Source organism: Stigmatopora argus, chromosome 21 (genome assembly GCF_051989625.1).
Source record: "Stigmatopora argus isolate UIUO_Sarg chromosome 21, RoL_Sarg_1.0, whole genome shotgun sequence".
Classification (NCBI taxonomy): Eukaryota; Metazoa; Chordata; class Actinopteri; order Syngnathiformes; family Syngnathidae; genus Stigmatopora; species Stigmatopora argus.
In genome coordinates this window covers 4,388,218-4,405,272 of record NC_135407.1, presented here as the reverse complement: position 1 = coordinate 4,405,272, position 17,055 = coordinate 4,388,218, and the positions used below count along the sequence as shown (strand labels likewise).

General features: G+C 46.0%; 3 protein-coding genes and 1 long non-coding RNA gene across 9 annotated transcripts in view; 1 reads left to right on the top strand and 3 right to left on the bottom strand.

The window, feature by feature from the left end:
* The window catches only part of hoxa1a (homeobox A1a), a 5,344-nt gene extending 4,151 nt beyond the window's left edge, over positions 1-1,193 (bottom strand). The window contains exons 1-2 of the mRNA XM_077589953.1: positions 933-1,193; positions 518-858 (exon numbers count right to left, since the gene is read on the bottom strand). The gene's annotated coding sequence lies outside the window, so the exon portion shown is untranslated. The remainder of the gene's footprint in view (positions 1-517; positions 859-932) is intronic.
* Positions 1-8,166, top strand: part of LOC144066705 (uncharacterized) — a 9,409-nt gene extending 1,243 nt beyond the window's left edge. Inside the window, exons 2-7 of one of the 2 annotated variants that reach the window (XR_013297688.1) lie at positions 1,059-1,166; positions 3,472-4,865; positions 4,987-5,083; positions 5,184-5,251; positions 5,842-5,959; positions 7,545-8,166. This is a non-coding gene — a long non-coding RNA (uncharacterized LOC144066705). Of the gene's footprint in view, positions 1-1,058; positions 1,167-3,471; positions 5,084-5,183; positions 5,252-5,841; positions 5,960-7,544 lie in introns of both variants that reach the window. The other variant, XR_013297687.1, reaches the window with a different exon arrangement.
* hoxa2b (homeobox A2b) lies at positions 2,205-6,005 on the bottom strand. 2 transcript variants are annotated; one of them, XM_077589952.1, is made up of 3 exons: positions 4,963-6,005; positions 3,466-3,703; positions 2,205-3,203 (listed from the first exon to the last, which is right to left on the bottom strand). In XM_077589952.1, exons 1-3 carry the CDS (start codon positions 4,972-4,974, stop codon positions 2,488-2,490), a joined length of 966 nt encoding a protein of 321 aa, XP_077446078.1. In that variant the 5' UTR covers positions 4,975-6,005; the 3' UTR covers positions 2,205-2,487. The 2 variants fall into 2 exon arrangements, with proteins under 2 accessions (XP_077446078.1, XP_077446077.1); XM_077589951.1 differs by having other exon boundaries at positions 3,466-6,005.
* Positions 6,113-17,055, bottom strand: part of hoxa3a (homeobox A3a) — a 25,307-nt gene continuing 14,364 nt past the window's right edge. Inside the window, exons 1-4 of one of the 4 annotated variants that reach the window (XM_077589949.1) lie at positions 14,039-14,305; positions 13,333-13,378; positions 10,544-11,114; positions 6,113-7,705 (exon numbers count right to left, since the gene is read on the bottom strand). In XM_077589949.1, the coding sequence (XP_077446075.1) occupies positions 6,963-7,705; positions 10,544-10,997 (1,197 nt within the window). In that variant the 5' untranslated portion in view covers positions 10,998-11,114; positions 13,333-13,378; positions 14,039-14,305 and the 3' untranslated portion in view covers positions 6,113-6,962. Of the gene's footprint in view, positions 7,706-10,543; positions 11,115-12,097; positions 12,605-13,332; positions 13,805-14,038; positions 14,306-17,055 lie in introns of those variants that run through there. The other 3 variants (XM_077589948.1, XM_077589950.1, XM_077589947.1) reach the window with 3 other exon arrangements.

Sequence of the window (17,055 nt, the reverse complement as noted above, 5' to 3'; positions counted from 1 at the left end):
TCAAAATGATTTTTGAACTAAAAACACAGAAAAAAATGATTAAAAAAAATTACAATTATTGATTTAAAACGGGGAAAATCAGGAAATGTTATATACATCTATACTCTTCATTTTAATTTGATCCTAAAACAGAAAGTCGGCACTCATGATTTACTTTCGCGGGCCACACAAAATGATGCGGCGGGCCAGATTTGGCCCCTGGGCCGCCACTTTGACACCTTTGCATTACGCTAATAGGAGTAAATGGAGTCTATTTACCATAGGTTAAAGTAACTCAAGTTATAGTGTGACATTGAAATAATCCAAATATTTTTCAGTGTCTTTTTTAACTTAAACTCTAAATGATATTGTGAAAAAGAATTGCTAAACTTTGAGCCATGACAGAATGTTCTATTGAAATGCATTTTGTTACATTTGTTTTGTTCCCTTCATTTTTTAAATGATAGAGAATATAGCTTACTTCATTATCAGGGTTGACAACCCAAAAATGAAGTAAAAAGACATTTGTGGTCGTTACCTTAAGTCGTTGGCTGCCATTGACGAAGATAGACGTCCAATCCAGTTTGAGTGGGAGGGTGGCATCGATCATTCTATCATAACTCAAAAATGAAATAACAAGGACTTATTCTTGTTTGTGGTCATTACCTTAAGTCGTTGGCTGCCATTGACGAGGATAGACGTCCAATCCAGTTTGAGTGGGAAGGTGGCATCAATCATTCTATCTCAACTCAACAAGGAATTATTCTTATTTATTGTCATTACCTACAACGAGAGACGTCCAATCCATTTGACTAGTTTGGACGTCCAGCGCCGTCAACCTTTGCAAACGAAGTGGATTTGATGTCTATAAAGCTCCATCTGAAAGAATACATTTAAAGTTGAATGCTTTTAATCACAATTGGGTCCAAAATGGACTGCCAAAATACTTATACCTTGTCAAGATGGATAAAATAAATAACCAAATGTTTGTTAAGAGTCTTAACAAACATGGTTATTTATTTGTCTTAACATAAGACATGACAAATGTAAAAACGGAATATTCTGCAATTCCTTCTTAGGTTGTACTGCCATTGACGACCACAGACGTCTAATCGCAGCTAGAACCAACGGATTGGTCGTTTTTCTGCGACAAGAGTGACGACAAGATTCCGAGTGAGCAAATGGAGGTCAGTGGCACTCTTTCTCTCTCTCTCTCTTTCTCCTTCTCTCTCTCCCCTCCCCCCTCGCCGAGCATCTGCTGCGCATGCGTGGGCGCCATTCTGCATTCTGACGCCCACGCATGCGAGTGAGCGGTGGCCAGGCAGCCCTCCACTCTTTGTGTCCACCTAGGAGCCCAGAATAGACGCGTTGTCTCGGAATGATTTGCTCACAATCCCGCTCTGCTGCGTCCCCCATTTTTTTTGTCACCACCAAGGCAACGATTTTTGTCGTCATCGGATGATTAAATCGATCGACGCAACCGGTGGCTGTTGATTTGACGCCCAAAGTCCCGTCCCGATATCGAGCCCAACGATTCCCATAAGTCAACTCGAGTGCAAAAGCAATAGAGCAAAGCTATTCATAATCATCCTATCGAACACAGCGTCGAATCCCCCCACCCCACCCCACCACACTCCCTGACGACTGAAAGCAAATAATCCTGCTAAATAATCGTGGGGATAATAAAAGAAGCCCTCGCAATTCATCCGTCAAGGAAGGACGTGTTTCGAATCGGAGGCTCGCCGGCCTGTTTAAACAGGCTGCCCATAAAAATGAATCATTGCCCAGCGCGTGGAGACACTCTCAAGCCAGATATCGAGGTGGGGGGTGGGGGGTCTTCGCCAAAATGGAAGTGGCCTTGTATTCGGGAACATTAAGTCACAATTGCTCTCTTTAATGTCCGTCCCATTCATGCCAGGGTGGTGATTTATGAGCTCCTGGAGGCAAACATGCGAGGCGAGGCGAGACTCGCATGTTTGCTTGCAGCGTGTCAAGAAGCCCTCCTAGAAAGCATTTAAAATAGAATTTAAAAAAATAGTTGGCTAAAACTACATTTAAGCTTAAAATAGAATGGGTTCATTTAAAAAAGGGAGGGGGGGCTCTCCGACCATTTATATTCATTAGCAACCTGTTGTACAATTTGCATCGTTATTTAATTTCCTAGCCGAATTAAGCAAATCTCAATAATCGCTCGGTAAATAGAAAATGAGTCCAAATCCAAAAAAGATTGTAGCAAGTAAATTGTATTCTAACAAAAATAGTCAAGACGTTGGAAGCTATACAAAAATAAAAAGGACGTCGAATTCTTCACACACACGCACACACACACACGGGCGATTGTAATGTTCACACACACACACACACTCACGAAAAAAAATCAATTCGTTCTATAGTTACAATCCTGCTTACCGTCCCGCAAAAATAAAATTAAAATTTAAAAAAAACGTGTGCCGAACATACATAAAATGTGAATGAAGCTTGGGGAGAATAGCCGAGGATTGATTAGCGTTAATAGTTGAGATTCTGCAGGTCGATTGTAGTCAGGGATTCGGAGAAAAAGTAAAAAGTGTCGGCGCAAATGTCCGCGGGGCTGTCCAGGGATTCGGACAAACTGGGCGAGGCGGCGTCGGAAAGCTGCAGCTGGCCGCAGGAATCCGACGAAAAGCCCTGGAAGTCGTGTAGAGAAACATCCAGGCTCGGAGGACTGTGGCCATTGTCCGGCACGGATGCCGCCGAGCCGGGGCCCATTGTTGCCGCGCAGGCCGCCACAGTGGGAAGAAAATGTTTCACATTTTTCTCATTGCTGCCGCCGCCGAAGCCGGCCGGGCCGCCATTGTGGACCTGCGGGCCATTGTTGTCCTGAAAGGAGAAGGCATCCCGCTCCGGATCCGGCTCTCGATCCCGCTCCCGCTCGCGATCCAGCTCGTAGCCGGCTCCCTCGTCGTCGTCCTCACTGCCGGGCCCGAGCTTGCCGGCCTCCCCGTGCTGGTTGTCCTTGCACTGCGTCTGTCGCTTGTGCTTCATGCGCCGGTTCTGGAACCACACTTTGACTTGGCGTTCGGTCAGGTCGAGCAGGGCCGCAATCTCCACCCTCCGGGGCCGGCACAGATACTTGTTGAAGTGGAACTCCTTTTCCAGCTCCAGCAGCTGGGTGTTGGTATAGGCCGTGCGGAGGCGCCGCGAGCCGCCGTTGACGCCTCCGTTTTCGGCCACCTCGGGCGAGTCTGCGCGGAGGGGGGGAGGAAGAACGCAGAGAGTGGGATTGCGGGGATTTCAACATAAAAAAATCAAAATCTGTGCGTAAATTGTCTCGCCACAGTCAAAGTAAACACGAAGAAGTGCCGACTTTTTTTTTAATGAATGCTACGCCATCACTCTTCATTACTGTCACGCAGGACGAGGGGGAATAAATCAAAGCGTAAATCAAGGCAAACTTTTTAGCACGCTCCGGTTTTCGAGTGCGGAGAATAAACATGGCTTCTTTACCTTTAGGAGAGAAGCTGCAGACGCCGGGGCCATTGTTGGCGGCGGCTGTGGTAGTGGTGACGGTAGCGGCGGCGGTGGCGCTGGGCAGGTGGTTCCGCTTGGAGGCTTTCTTCTCCCGCATCCACGGGTACTCCGGGGGCAGAGAGGCGGTGGGCAGCGGGCTGCATCCGTCGGGGCTGTGTCTCGGGCGGCCGTGGCGCGGATGGCTGCCCGGGTTCAGGCTCAGGCTGGGGATGGTCTGCTCGAAGGGAGGAGGAATCAGTGTCGAGCTCTTGATTGATGAACTTTGAAATGAATCAGCGACAGGGGGGAAAGATGTCAGGCACTCAGCAAGCGACGGCTGACTATTGATAAATCCGCTCTCTCGCTCGAATTCGTAATTCATCTCCTCTCCCTGCGAGCCGGGGAAACTTTGCGCGCCTTATTTGTCGACGAGACGAAAATTAGTCCGGAGGAAGAAAAAAAAAAACACTCACTCGTGCACACGCACGCGTACACGTATGCGTACACACGCACACACACATACGCCACTTAAAAAAAGCCTGGCTCTTCCTACATCAGCGATTACGGCCGTGCAGGGACCCAGCTACTATCAAACTATTGAATTCATGAAGACAAGCTGCAAAGTGGAGCGAGTTGCCTGTCACATGATTGCCTCTGCCCAATGACAATTTGGGCTTTAATCAAAAGAAGCCATGCGCCCGACGGATGCGAAAAGTCCGCTGGTCTGGCCTACTTTGATTTCCATCCTTCTCCTTTCCTCTCTCGCCCCCTCACCTCACTCAAGAGCCCCCCGGCTAGACTATAAGGAGGAAAAAAAGCCTCTTTTCAAGAACGGCCCCGATATTACAGGCAGGCAAGATTCGTGCACTCCTCTTTCTGGTATTGTTGGAGGGTGTCAGGCGAGAACGCCCCCCACCCCGAGCCCGCGTGCACGCGCGCGTGGGCGCACACGTCACGCGTAACCCACGAACTGCCATTTAAAGACTTCTCCAAGTTAGCCATGCCGCATCCACTTTGAAGGTGATCAATCCTAGCAAACCCTGCAGGAGTGTTTTAAAGCTCCCTTTTCACGATGGCGTATAAACGCCTCGACAGGCCTATAAAGCCCCCCCCAGCCCCCCCAACCAAAAAAAAAAAGCCAAAAATCAGCAGCGTAAACGAATATTTGCTTTCGAGGCACCCCCGCTGCGATTTGGCTTTTTTTTACGGCCGTGCAAAGTGCGAACGCCACATTTGAGCTCCCTTTAAACACGATGTGGTAGATTTTCCCTATCCAAAGACAAATAGTGAGCAAAGAGAGAGGAAGAAGCGAGATGGCTCTCTCCGCAGTTTTGTTGCTTATACACCAAACAAAGAGTGCTGGAAGCCTGCGCGCGATCAATCTTACTCGCCAAAAGGTCTGACAGCTCGGTGCCCTCACAACACATTTAAGGCTTCTAACTCTCCCCCGCATCAAATGCAGCCAGGAAACGGCCACAAACACTGCTCGCTCACATTGGAAAGCATTTTTTCTTTCAGCCTCGGTCGGCCCTGTCGCTGGAGGGAGGGAGAGAAGATAGATTAGAAACCGACCCACACGTTTCCTGAGCGGGGAGACACTTGAACGCAACACCGGGTGAGTAAGCGGAGGTGCCCACCTCAGTGTTATCCTGAGAAATATCTGGAAAAAAAATGGGTTGTTTTAATATTATTGTTTTTATTTTTTATTTTTTTAGGGGGTGAGTGTTAAAAGAAGGTGGCCATTGGGAGTTTTGCAGGAAGCCTTTGTGTGGAAAAGGTGTGGGTGAGTATTTGTTTGGATGGGGGATTTTTTTTCCACCGTGCCTACACAAGTCAGCAAAGGGGGGATTTAAAGTCACTTTCCCACGGATGGGAATATAGTGTTAAATGTATTTTAGTGGGGCTTAAATTGTTTCTAGTGAGCAGCCGAGATGCTAAAGTCCAGATTTGACACGTTTTTGACAAGACATTGTTCCACCTTTCCCTGCTAACCATATGTCGTGCACCAGTGTTTTGTTGGATTTATCGTGTACACATTTAAATTTTAAGGGGGAAATTAAGAGTGGGGATTTGAGGAAACGACATTTGCACAGTGGGGGATATTGTTGTTTTTGTTTGGGGAATGATAGAGAATTGATTTGTTTTTAAGGGGCTAAAAAATTGTGTCATTTAGGTTTTTTATTTTTTTATAAATCGACCATAAATTAATGTTGGTTTTAGAATGGATTTTTTTTCCACTGCTCGTGTAGTTTAAAAGCATTTGGTGTTTTTTTTTTACAGGAGCAGAATGAGATCACATTAGGCGAGTCCGAGCACGTTGGAAAAACCCTCGTTTTCAAACGATTTCTCATTTGGCTTGTTGTCTATTTGCAGGGGCTGTGCCGGCTGACATTTTTATGATTATGGATGTGCCCACGCAGGAAGGGAGAAACAAGAAGGCCACCCGAGGATTTGCTTCACGTCTCATCGCAGTTACGAGGATATAAACAAGGCAAATTTTCCCCTTTTCTTTTTGAAAACGACCTTTTTTTTAAATAATCATTTACAGGGCATTTAGAGGGTAATTTTACATAGGCGTTTTTCTAGTTCTAAATTAACAATTTGCATTCTGAAGCTAATTTGAATTAAAACAAATATGCTCTGATTGTATTTCAATGGTTTTATTGATTTCGAACTGGAGCAGCATGGAATGTCTATGAAATTGTTCGTCGTGTGTTTAAATTGTGTTCACTAAGGAAACTCGCCTTATGCTTTTTTTCCACCCTTATTGCGTCGACTGATTGAGTTTACATCCTGCTAATATAAAAAAAAAATTGAAGTAAATATCCAATCGAAGAAAAAGGGTGGAAATAGAGCAGATTGAAAATAGAGGGACGCTTGCAACTCACCTAGCTTCTCGCAAAGGCTGTCAAATAATACCAAGGCCATTTTTTTGTGTTAACACTAAAACAAAAATAAATAACATCAGAAAGTCCAAATAGAACAAGACAAGCAAAGGGCTATAATAGCTTGTCACCCTTATTTTGACAAATGCATCGGATTCTTTCACAAGTGCAACAAAGTGCATTAAAAAATTAACTTCAAATGCGGATAAATAAGTTCACATAAAAAAAACGACTAGCATGTTTACATAATAATACCCTGTTTTTGAATTTGAAAAACATTTCAAAAATCGATTAAATAGGCCCTCCTCGAGCCTGGGGGAAATGTCTTTTGGAGCAAAAAATATAGATATAAAAGAGAAAAAGATTATTTATCCTAACGCTACGTCACACGCCATCAAACTAAAAGGAGAAGGAAAAAAAGAAGAGAAGCTCGACGCAGTGTGGAGGCACACAAAGGAAAGAGGGTGATGCGGTCCGGAGGTGGCCGCCAGACAATGGGCGGAGTGATACGGACGTGGGGACGGAGGGATGGGGGGACGGGGAGGGGGGGGGGGGGGGGGGGGGATAGGTGGGTGGGTGGGATTGGTGGGCTGCGCCCTCCTCGCACTGCTACAGATGAGTCAGTTTGGGCGCCTCCTGGATTCTTCCCTGAGAGTATTGCGGCGTGAGGTCCGTGTAGGTGGGGGGGGCCTCGCAACCACCGCCGTGGTGCTGACCATTGCCCATGCTGATTGCTCCGTTGTAGTCCATGTTAGGCGGCGGGTGGGAGAGGGGGCCCAGGCCAAAGAGGGACGCCCCGGAGTTGGGCGCCGCTTCGGCGTAACCCCCGCCGACGTACGCCGCCGGGCTGCCCTGCATGTAGTTGCCGCCCTGCAGGGCGTGCGCGTCGTACTCGGGCGTGGCCGAGTCGGGGTACCTCTTGTGAGCGTTGCCCAGCGGCGCCTGGTAGGACGGCGCCATGCCGTACGCGTTGGGGTGGGCCTTGCCGTACGAGGTGGGCGACTGGGACTCGTACGGGACGCCGTTGACCAGAGAATGCATAGAGGTGAGGTAGCCTCCGGCCGAGGGGGGGCCCGCCGGACTGCGCGGCGACTGGCCGCCGGGGGACGGCATCATCCCCGCGCCTTTCTGGTCCTTCTTGTACTTCATCCGCCGGTTCTGGAACCAGATTTTGATCTGTCTTTCCGTCAGGTTGAGCAGGTTGGCCATCTCCACGCGCCGGGGCCGGCAAAGGTAGCGGTTGAAGTGGAACTCCTTCTCCAACTCCACCAGCTGGGCGCTGGTGTAAGCCGTCCGGGCCCGCTTGGAGGCCGCCGATCCGGGGGGGCTCTTGTCTCCAGGGCAGCTCTCCGCTGTCGAGAGAAGGACGTCAGTCAGTAATAGGGCCGGGCCGGAGTGAGAGTGCCACGCAGCAGATAAGAAAGCCCCGACACGACTGTTCGCCAACAAAGTCGGAGACCCGTCGTTCCATCGTGACGGGCTGCCCAGATCGACAATGCCTTCAAATTGAAAAAAATGTTTTTCTGTTGGCCAATCTGTATGGACTGGGGAAGTTGGCAGGCATGGTTCAATGGGTCCAAATCATCACTCATACCCAATAAGAAATGGATTGGACATGTATCGCAAATGGCAGTGCTTGAACTGTCTTGAGTGGTACGCTTAAAAAAGAAGTGGGTCAATAGTACCTCAGTTTTGGTTTGGAAAAATATGGACCAATTGACCATTATTTTTTTACCCCCAGTCCTCCAAATGGAATCTATTTAGGTCAAAATAAAACTAGTTCAACTGGTAGTTGCTTACATTTTATCCCAAAGTGTCTCTAGAGTGTCAATGTGTTCAAAAATTAGCTGTAAAAAGGAAGGTTTTGTTTGGAAACAAAGGTATACATTATTACTATTTGCCTTATTTAAACCCAATGAGTTGAATCACCAAATTTTCAGTACATTGAGTATTTTGAGCAAGTGTACTTTTTAAACTCACCTTTAGATGGTTTTGACCCACCAAAAGTGGGTTGATGGGTAGATGGACAAATAAGGCGATTCAACTTTTTGGTCAAAACAACTTAAGTAGTTGTTGATCCCCTTTTGTTAAAAAAAACTATCTATTTTAAACTTAGTACAATTTCCACCAAACAATTGCATTTTGTATTTAAGTGTTACTTACCTCACTTAACCAAACTGGAAAAAAGTTTTCAATAAACGTAAACATTTAAAACTATTAGATGTAAAAACCTCCACCATAACTTTGATCCAAATACGTCAACAACTAAAATTTGGTGCTCTCCAACCACACCATTTCAAAATGTTGATTATTGCAATCATCTGAAATACAAGCATCCACACTTCAATCCATCTGCAAATATTCCGGCCCGATCTCCCAACAGTTTAAGCAACAACAAAAAAGTCTCCCATATGTCAAACTCATTTCCATCATGGGACACATTGCGGTTTTTCTCCAACGGCCCTCACGACTGTAAAAATCATATAAAAGTATAATCACCTCATCACATGACACAGATGGGCCTCCACATAAATTGACCGCTATCATACGCAAACAGTGTTTTACCAAGTACTTGTTTGGTATAAAAATGCTTGGGAATTTGGCTAACGTTTCATTTAGCTCCAAAGTATTCGCGCAAGATGTTAAGCCAAGCGTGTTATCCTAAAAGTCTGGTCACAGACGCCATTTTTTGGCACAAAACAGGACAGCACGGCTGCGAAATAGTAGGCCAAAGTGTCACATTGGGAATCCCCCCGACTTGCCGTCGCACGGTAGCAGCCGCCCAAGGCACATTTCTCATTGTGAGTGCAGATAAGCAAGCCTGCCCCCTTCACAAAAAGCAGACACGCTTCTTGCGCGCCGTGGCGGGCGGCCAAAGCCGGCCGTAAATTTTACTACCTGTCGTGCAAAACGTGGAGCAGAGGGACTCCAGAATGACATAAACGCCACTGAGAATTTCAGGAGGTTTGTGATGTAAGAGCTTGTACAAGTGGATGGGGAGGGGAGGGGAGGGGGGTGTACATGCTATTTATAAATATATATGACATAGAAATGAGAATGGGATGTTCTTGTAAGAACAAATTGTTGGGTTACTTGGATTCAAATGCTTGAGGAAAACTACTGAATTTGCATTTGCCTTAAAGGTGCAAAATGCTGATGTTAAAAGACAATTAAAGTAAAGATAACTCAATTTTGATTCAAAAGATGGGTTAGTTGGGTCAAAATTGGACATATGGTTGTTGGTGTTTTTTTCCTAAATATTTACCTACCTCTTTTTGGTGTTTACAGTTAAAAGAAATACATTTTTTTTTCTCAGTGGGTCAAAAAGAAATTTAACGATGACTTGGACTATTGTGTTCCAATATACTTAACTAATGGGAGGGTACAATTAACTTAAATCAATTTTATAAAAGAAAAAGGCAATTTTTAAACAAACATGTAGTATTAGGGCAGTAGAAAAACTGTACATTTATGAAAATAATTGTTTGAAAACTGTTACTTCAATGTTTTAGTAAGGGTGAGTAACCTAAAAACCCAATTTAACTCAATTTCTATAGCTAGTCACTTTCAGTCCAAATTTGATTTTTTTTTACCCAGTGATTTTAGGTCTCCCCAGTTAAAATATAAATTTTCAAAAAGGTACATCCTAAATAGTTTTAAAAAATGAGTAATCCACAAACATTTTAGGGGGAGTATTAAATTAACCCAAGTGCTCGTTTGTTGAACAAAAGTACATGAATCAAAGGCCTGCTAGGTCAACAACAAAAAAGAGCCAACTAACAACACAAGTGTCCTTTTTTTTGGGGGGGGGGGTCAACTGGGTTGTAATCTTTGGTCGATCCCATGCAGTTATTTGTGGGGGGAAAATAAATAAGCAATATTAGTGCTGTATTTTTGGAGTTGACATTAGTGGGTTTAGGGGAAGGCTGGCTTGAGCCAACTGCTTGATGTTAGCGTGCATGTTTGTTGACTCGGCGGGGACGCTATGTACGTGTGTGTGATGGCTGTGTTTACAGTAGGCAGAGGTCATCTGCAGGCCAACTCTGGGATCTAACCCCAATGCGTGGGGGCTGGGAACGAGCGGAGTCAGGGGGGGCCTTGAAACGTCCTCGCCAATACACAAATTAAAGCGGGCCAAAATCGCGTATATCGAATCGAGTGTAAAATGCATTGCGTGTGTATTCATGTACCTGAAGTGGCGTTATTTGCGGGTTTTTGCTTGGTGTTCTGCCGCGACTCCTTCATCCAGGGGAAGATCTGTTTGCCTCGATTGGTGGACGAAGACGGGGAGCCGCTTTTGCCTGGGCCGGACTTGCCGGCGTCCGGGGGGGAGCGCGAAGGCGTCGGCGTGTGGGTCGGCGTCGGCGTCGCCGTCGGGCTTCCGCCGTCGTTAGTGGTCGTCGTCGTCGGCGGCGGCGGCTGTGGCGGCTGGGCGGAGCTCGGGTCGCCGCCTCCACCTCCGCGGCTCTCCGCCGAGCCGCCGTCGGGAGACTGCAGCGAGCAGGCGGGTCGATGGTAGTCACTTTCCACATGAGAGGCGCGGGGATATTGGACCTGATTGGCATCATAACCGAAGCCATTTGCGCTTTGATACGGGTAGCCAGTGTAAATTGCCGAGCTGTCGTAGTAGGTTGCCTTTTGCATCTCGCCGTTTCCCAATATTTATTTCACAAAGTGACAGGGTCTTGACACCCTTGTAGAAGAACATTGGCACCCCGTGGTCACGTGACGCCTCTCCGCCAATGGCCTCCTCGGGTGAACCTGGGGTTACAACAAGCACTGTGAGGAGACGAAATGGTGGCGATCCATCTTACTTTTCAATGCGGCCCTGACACGGCGCGCTATAGGCGAGCCGGCGAGATTGGGCCCGTGCGAGATTACCGTTTACCGTATGGCTAGCTTGAACGACCTTTTCCAAAACCATCTGCGTGTGCTAAGCAACGCTCAAAAGCCGACGGCCGAGAATGCCATTTTAAACCTCTGCTCGTCGTTAACAAGTCCAACGCGAAAGCCTTTTCAAATAACCAACGCATTCCTTTTCGTCTGTCTACACATGACATCTTGTCCACCCCCCCTCCCCAAAAAAACCCGAAAAACCGGGTGGACATTGGCGCATCTTTAAAGCCACAATGTGAACTTTTTCCTATGCTGACCCATAATAAAGGCGGCTTGGTTGACCGTCCGGGAGCGTCATTACAACAAACGCGCATGCACCAGCACAAATAAAGTAAGATTACATTTTTTTAAATTAATTATCACGCGATTGAATTTTTTTTTTACATATATATAATCTAATTGCTTGATTTTAAAATGACAGGGCCTCCAATAAAATTAAAGAAGCATGTTTTGGTTAGTATTCCTACTTGAGAAATTGTCTTAAATCCCCCCTACACAAATTTCGTTTGTTCATCTCAAACCGAATTTAAAAAATATATATAATTTCGCCAAACGCAATGTTGAAAACGACTTCCAGCCAAACTCCTCATCGCGATTCTTTGTCTAATCCGATCCCGAAAAAAAAAGTGGGGACGCCTTGCAGAATTCCGCCTGGATCTCCCGTGGTCCTCTCCTCTGCGTTAAGCGAAATCTGCTCGCGTGTGCGTGTGTGAACTCTTCCTGAACCGCCGTCCAAGTCACCGGGTGATAAATCACCGCGTGTGCGCGCGACACCCCGACTCGTCCGGCCATGGAGAAGGGAAGGGGAGCGGGAGCCGGGCGCCTTTCTCCCCCTTGGCCCCGCTTACCTTAACCTCTGACGCCCGGTGCAGAGCAGCGGGCAATATTTTCTCATTCAGCGGCGAAATCGATCAAAGTAGTAATCCGGAGGAAAGTTGGGGAGGCGAACGAACGCCTGTGCATGCGCGCACGCAGCCACCACAACAAGGAGAGTGGCGAGGAGGGGGAAAAAAAGAGAAAGAAGAGGAGGAGGAGGAGGAGGAGAAGGAGAAGAAGTAGTAGTACTAGTGGTGGTGGTAGCAGCCCCTCTTTGCTTTTTTTTCTCCTCCTCGTCTTCTTCTTCGTGTCTACCCCACTCGACGTGGATGTGTACATGGAGATTAGCCACACACAAAAAAAACGGGCGGGTCAGCCTAGATAAGTCTTATCTGGCTCCGATCGATGGTCAGGCCATCGGAAGCGAGGCTCGAACCGGACTGGAATGGACTGGAGCCTCTGGTGCGAGCTAACGCCACTCCAAGTCGTAGACAAGCAAAATTATGCAAATGGAGTCGCGCCTCAGTTCAAAAAAAAAAATCAAGCCTCCTCCTCTCCTCCTCTTCCTCCTCCTCTTCCTCGTGCGAGCAAACGAGGGCGAGGGAGAAATTGAACATCATCACAAAAAAAGTGCATCCTTGATACGAGGAGAAGACAAGGAATGTGTGCGTAGAAGGGGGGCGTGGGTGGGGTGGGGGGTCTTAATGATTAACTTGAGCGCGCATGCAGGCAAAGTGGATGCAGGAGCGAGTGGTGGGGAATCCCTCGGCGTGGTAATGTTGCCTTTTTCTTAAAGGAAAGAAAGAAAAACGTCTGCTCAGCTCGCCCTCTCCGTTTTTTTTGTTGTGTGTGGGGGGGGGCATGAAAAAGTCAGTCCGCGTGGGATGCTGAGGATTAATTATTGACCCCTTTGTGCTTAAAAGTGCTGATTCTTCTGCTCTTTTTTTAAAGCAAAGGGTTAAAAGTCATCGACGTGAGGGGGGGGGGGAAGGCCGGTAAAGAGATGTATCGAATTTATAAATATGTATCGCACGCGCACATGGCTGGAGTGGAAATGGCTTTTTGAAAGGAGGCAGCGTCGTCGTCGTCACGTTTATGGTGACAAATTACAGCTCGCTTGGCAGACAAGTGCACCGCGAGGAATGATTGTTCCCGGCCGAACGAAAAACGCTGCTTAGGCCGGCGAGCCTTTCTTTAAAAAAAGGTGGGCGTCCTACTTATTATCAGAACAAAAAAAATAAAAATAAAGATATGAAGATAGACTTACCGGCGGACTGGAGCGTCGCTCGGTGTGCTTTTATGGAGCCAAAGTTCTGAAATGGAGGAGAAAAAAATGTTAAGGAAAAGTCATGGGATTTTAAAAATATATATACATATATATAAATTAGATATATTTAGATAATTTCTTGCTATGGAAAATAAATGGAGCCACCCGCGTGGAATGTTTAGTCAAAGAAGACAGAAAATAGCTTTATGCAAATGGGTTGCTTGTTGTTTCGCTCAGCTACGGATCGAATAGTCATTAGGTGCGGAGCCCCTTCTTCCCAGAGTCCCCGCGCCCATAAATCACGGCGGAGCGTGGTGACCTCGGCGCGGGGCCGTTCGAGCCCAGCCGAGGCGAGCCGAGGCGAGCCCAAGCTGCCACTCCGTCTTCCCAGCCAAACTCCCCCGCCGGCGGTCACCTACTTCCGAGTGCTTCATTTTACACACAAATCCAAATGCATTTGGCAAAAAAATGTACATTCTCAATTCCACTTACGAATTATTTTGCCTTTTTCCTTGCGTAGGGAGTAGGACTATATTTTTTAACCACATACAAAATATATTTAACATAACCACTTCTTGTAAGATTTTTTTTTTTTACATTTGGGGGTGATTTTCCTGCATCTCAATAAAACAAAAACACACACACACGCCGTCACATATATATACACACACTTTAAATGTCATTTTCTCAAGTGTTTAATACTGACCTCTTCTTTTGGCCACAATAACTCACCCCAAAACCGAACAATTGGCGGAAATGCCTCCAAATAAAATCCATCCTCCCAAAGCTTGAGCTCTCTCCGCGTGGAAAAACATATCCGTCGGTGACAGCCGTGTAATACCACACACACGCACGCACACACACGCACGCACACACACACACGTTTTCTGCTATCTGGTTTGGCTTCTTTCTTTTTTTCCGCTTCTGCTCTCCACGCGATAAATCCAAACTGGTGAAGGAGTCCCCTTGTGTAAAGTGGGGCTATCAGCAGCATCACGGGCTTGCTCGCCACTGCCACCATCACGTCACGTGACTTAAATCGCTTTTATTTCACCCTGGGAATCATTAATGTGGGGGGTAAAGGAGCATTCCGCACTAACAGCCATGTTCCAATGAGAACTCGGGGCTGTATAGCACCAATTTCTACACAATTATTTGCACAAAATGAAAAATGATTCATTTGTACAAAATGAAAAATTATTCATTTGTACAAAATATAAGAATATAAAACTTGGGGTGTAAATCACAATTTTTTCTAGAACCCACAAATAAAATACTAATTTGTGTGCACTAAATATGAATTTTTGCAAATAACATACTCGCAAATTACTTTACAAGAAATCAATCTTAATGAGGGTGATTTGCACAAAGCTGCAAAAAAGCAATATGTGCAGAAATATTAATTTGTTTAAATGAAATTCTATTTAACAAGGGGTTTTTATTTACAATTTTATGACGATACACTATAGATTTTTTGGGACCGCTAAATATTTGCTGATCATATTTTTTAAAGAGTGTTACAATGTGTACACATTTAGAATATATACATTTCACTTCAATAAAAATACTAAGCATTTTCCAAAAGATTTTTGCTGCCAAAACTTTTTGAACTATCTTTTTTTTAAATGAAAACCACAATTATCTTCATTGTTTTAAGTTACTCTCGGTCAACGTATATGGTTACAACCCTACTCCATTTTTTGACGTATTGATAAGCTCATAAGCTGCAAAAGGACGCCTATTGGAAGCCCTGCCAGCCCTCCCAGCCAAAAAAAATTGAAGGTCCATTACGTCCAATGAGCTAAACTGCAGACTAACCGCTGGAGATCTCAAGTCCAGCTCACGAAGGCTCTTTTTCAGTTCTTCCTCGGCCCGTTTGGCGCTTGTTTTCAGTCAACACCGAGAAGCGGGCGTGGAAAAATCCCACCAGGTCAATTAATCACCAGTGGACACGCTGCCCTTCCCCGCCCTGCCCTCGCGGCCATCCTTTGTGTTGCTAAACTTGAGCGACAAACTGAGCATTTTTGCTTTTTTTCTCCCCGTTTATAGACGGAATCCCGGCTCGTCACTCCAATCCCAACGCCGGGGAACGCCGCGGGCTGCTTTCCAGCCGGCAACGCTTCTTATCGTGTCAGCGAGGAGGAGTTCAAAGAGCGCCTGGACGATGGCCAGAAGCAGGAGCGTATCTTTGCACAATGTTGACAAGCCGCTCTAAACAGCTAGCTTAAGTCGAGATATAGCCCGACATCAGTGATCGTGAGAAAACTGAATTCTTGCGGCTGGATTGCACAATTCTACCACGTGTGCTTTGCTTTGCTCAATAAAGTGCCTTTTTAAACGGTTGCCTGTCTTTTAATGGGGAATTATGTGCAAAGAGTAGCAATAATAATGAACATAATGGCAAGCAAGTTGGGCCCTGAGGACTGCGTTAATGATTTACAATTGTCGCTGGGATCCATTGTGTTTTCCTCTTCAAAAGGACCTTTCAAGTTGTCCTGACAACTCAAAAGCGCCCTACAGTTCTCGCTATACTCAAAATGAAGCATTAGCTAGCTGTTATTGACGGCGATAGGCGTCCAATCTTTGGAGCTGGGAGCTAGCTGCCAGACTCTCTCGTCTATCGGGGTCTTTGACTTAGATACGAGCAGTGTAAATGGCAAAATTCCTGATAGTTAGCAAAAAAAGTACAACTGATTTGTGCGTTCAAAATAAAATGCTAACTACGGCAGGAGTAGAAGAGGGACCAATCCTTCATTTCGTGATGGTACAACATAGATTATTTGAATTTGGTTCACTCATTTTAACATGCATTTAACACAATCGCTTCCAGTTTTCCAGAAACAAAAAGTCGGCGTCCAATCCCTTTCTACCAAAAATATGCATTGGACATCTCGCACCGTTAAGGGCAGTGAAATAATCCAATAAAAAAACACCCTGTGGCTCCAGAGCCACATGCGGCTCCAGAATCTAGCTCAAATGGATTGGACTTTTCTCACCGGTCCATGAAAATGAGTAAAAATTCATTTTACTTAAAAAAAAAACGCATTTACTCTGCAACCCAAATGAAAAGTCAGTACTACGGACATTGCAAGACGCAGACATGTTTTGAAGAAAAAAAGTCTACTCACAAGGCATGCCGGTCAGCGCGGGAGCAGAAGACGTGACCGACGCTGTGAGGAGATGACTTGAAATGAAAATATAAGTCCCATTTTCCATCTATTTCTAACCCGGGGCCATTCATTATTCAACGTGATGGGCAAATTAAAATTTCAGCACGTTGGAAGTGACCTCTATTGGCAAATGACTTGAAATTGGACTTCTTGGGTCAGTCGCTCACACTCTTTGGACAGGAACGTGATATTTAAAATGTTTTTTTTTTTAAATATGAATTAAAATCCATTCTTTGAATTTTTTTTCCCCACTGTGCCGTCTCGGGGTCACAATCGGCAACGCAAAGAAAAGACTCTCGGGGGTCTCAGCACTGATGTATGGTCTGAACATTGTATGTGTCGAAAGGTCGGGGGGTCACGAGAAGGGCTGCGGGCCGGTGATTGGTCAGCTCGGCCGTGTCCCTTACGTGAACCCTTCATTGTTTGGATGTAGCAGGTAGTGAGGAACGCTCACACTCGGGTGCACTCGGGCTGGGGAATAATAGGCAAATGCGATGGACGATTTGCCGTCGGCTGGCGAATGTACAACATTTTGGACGAAAAACTAAGCCTT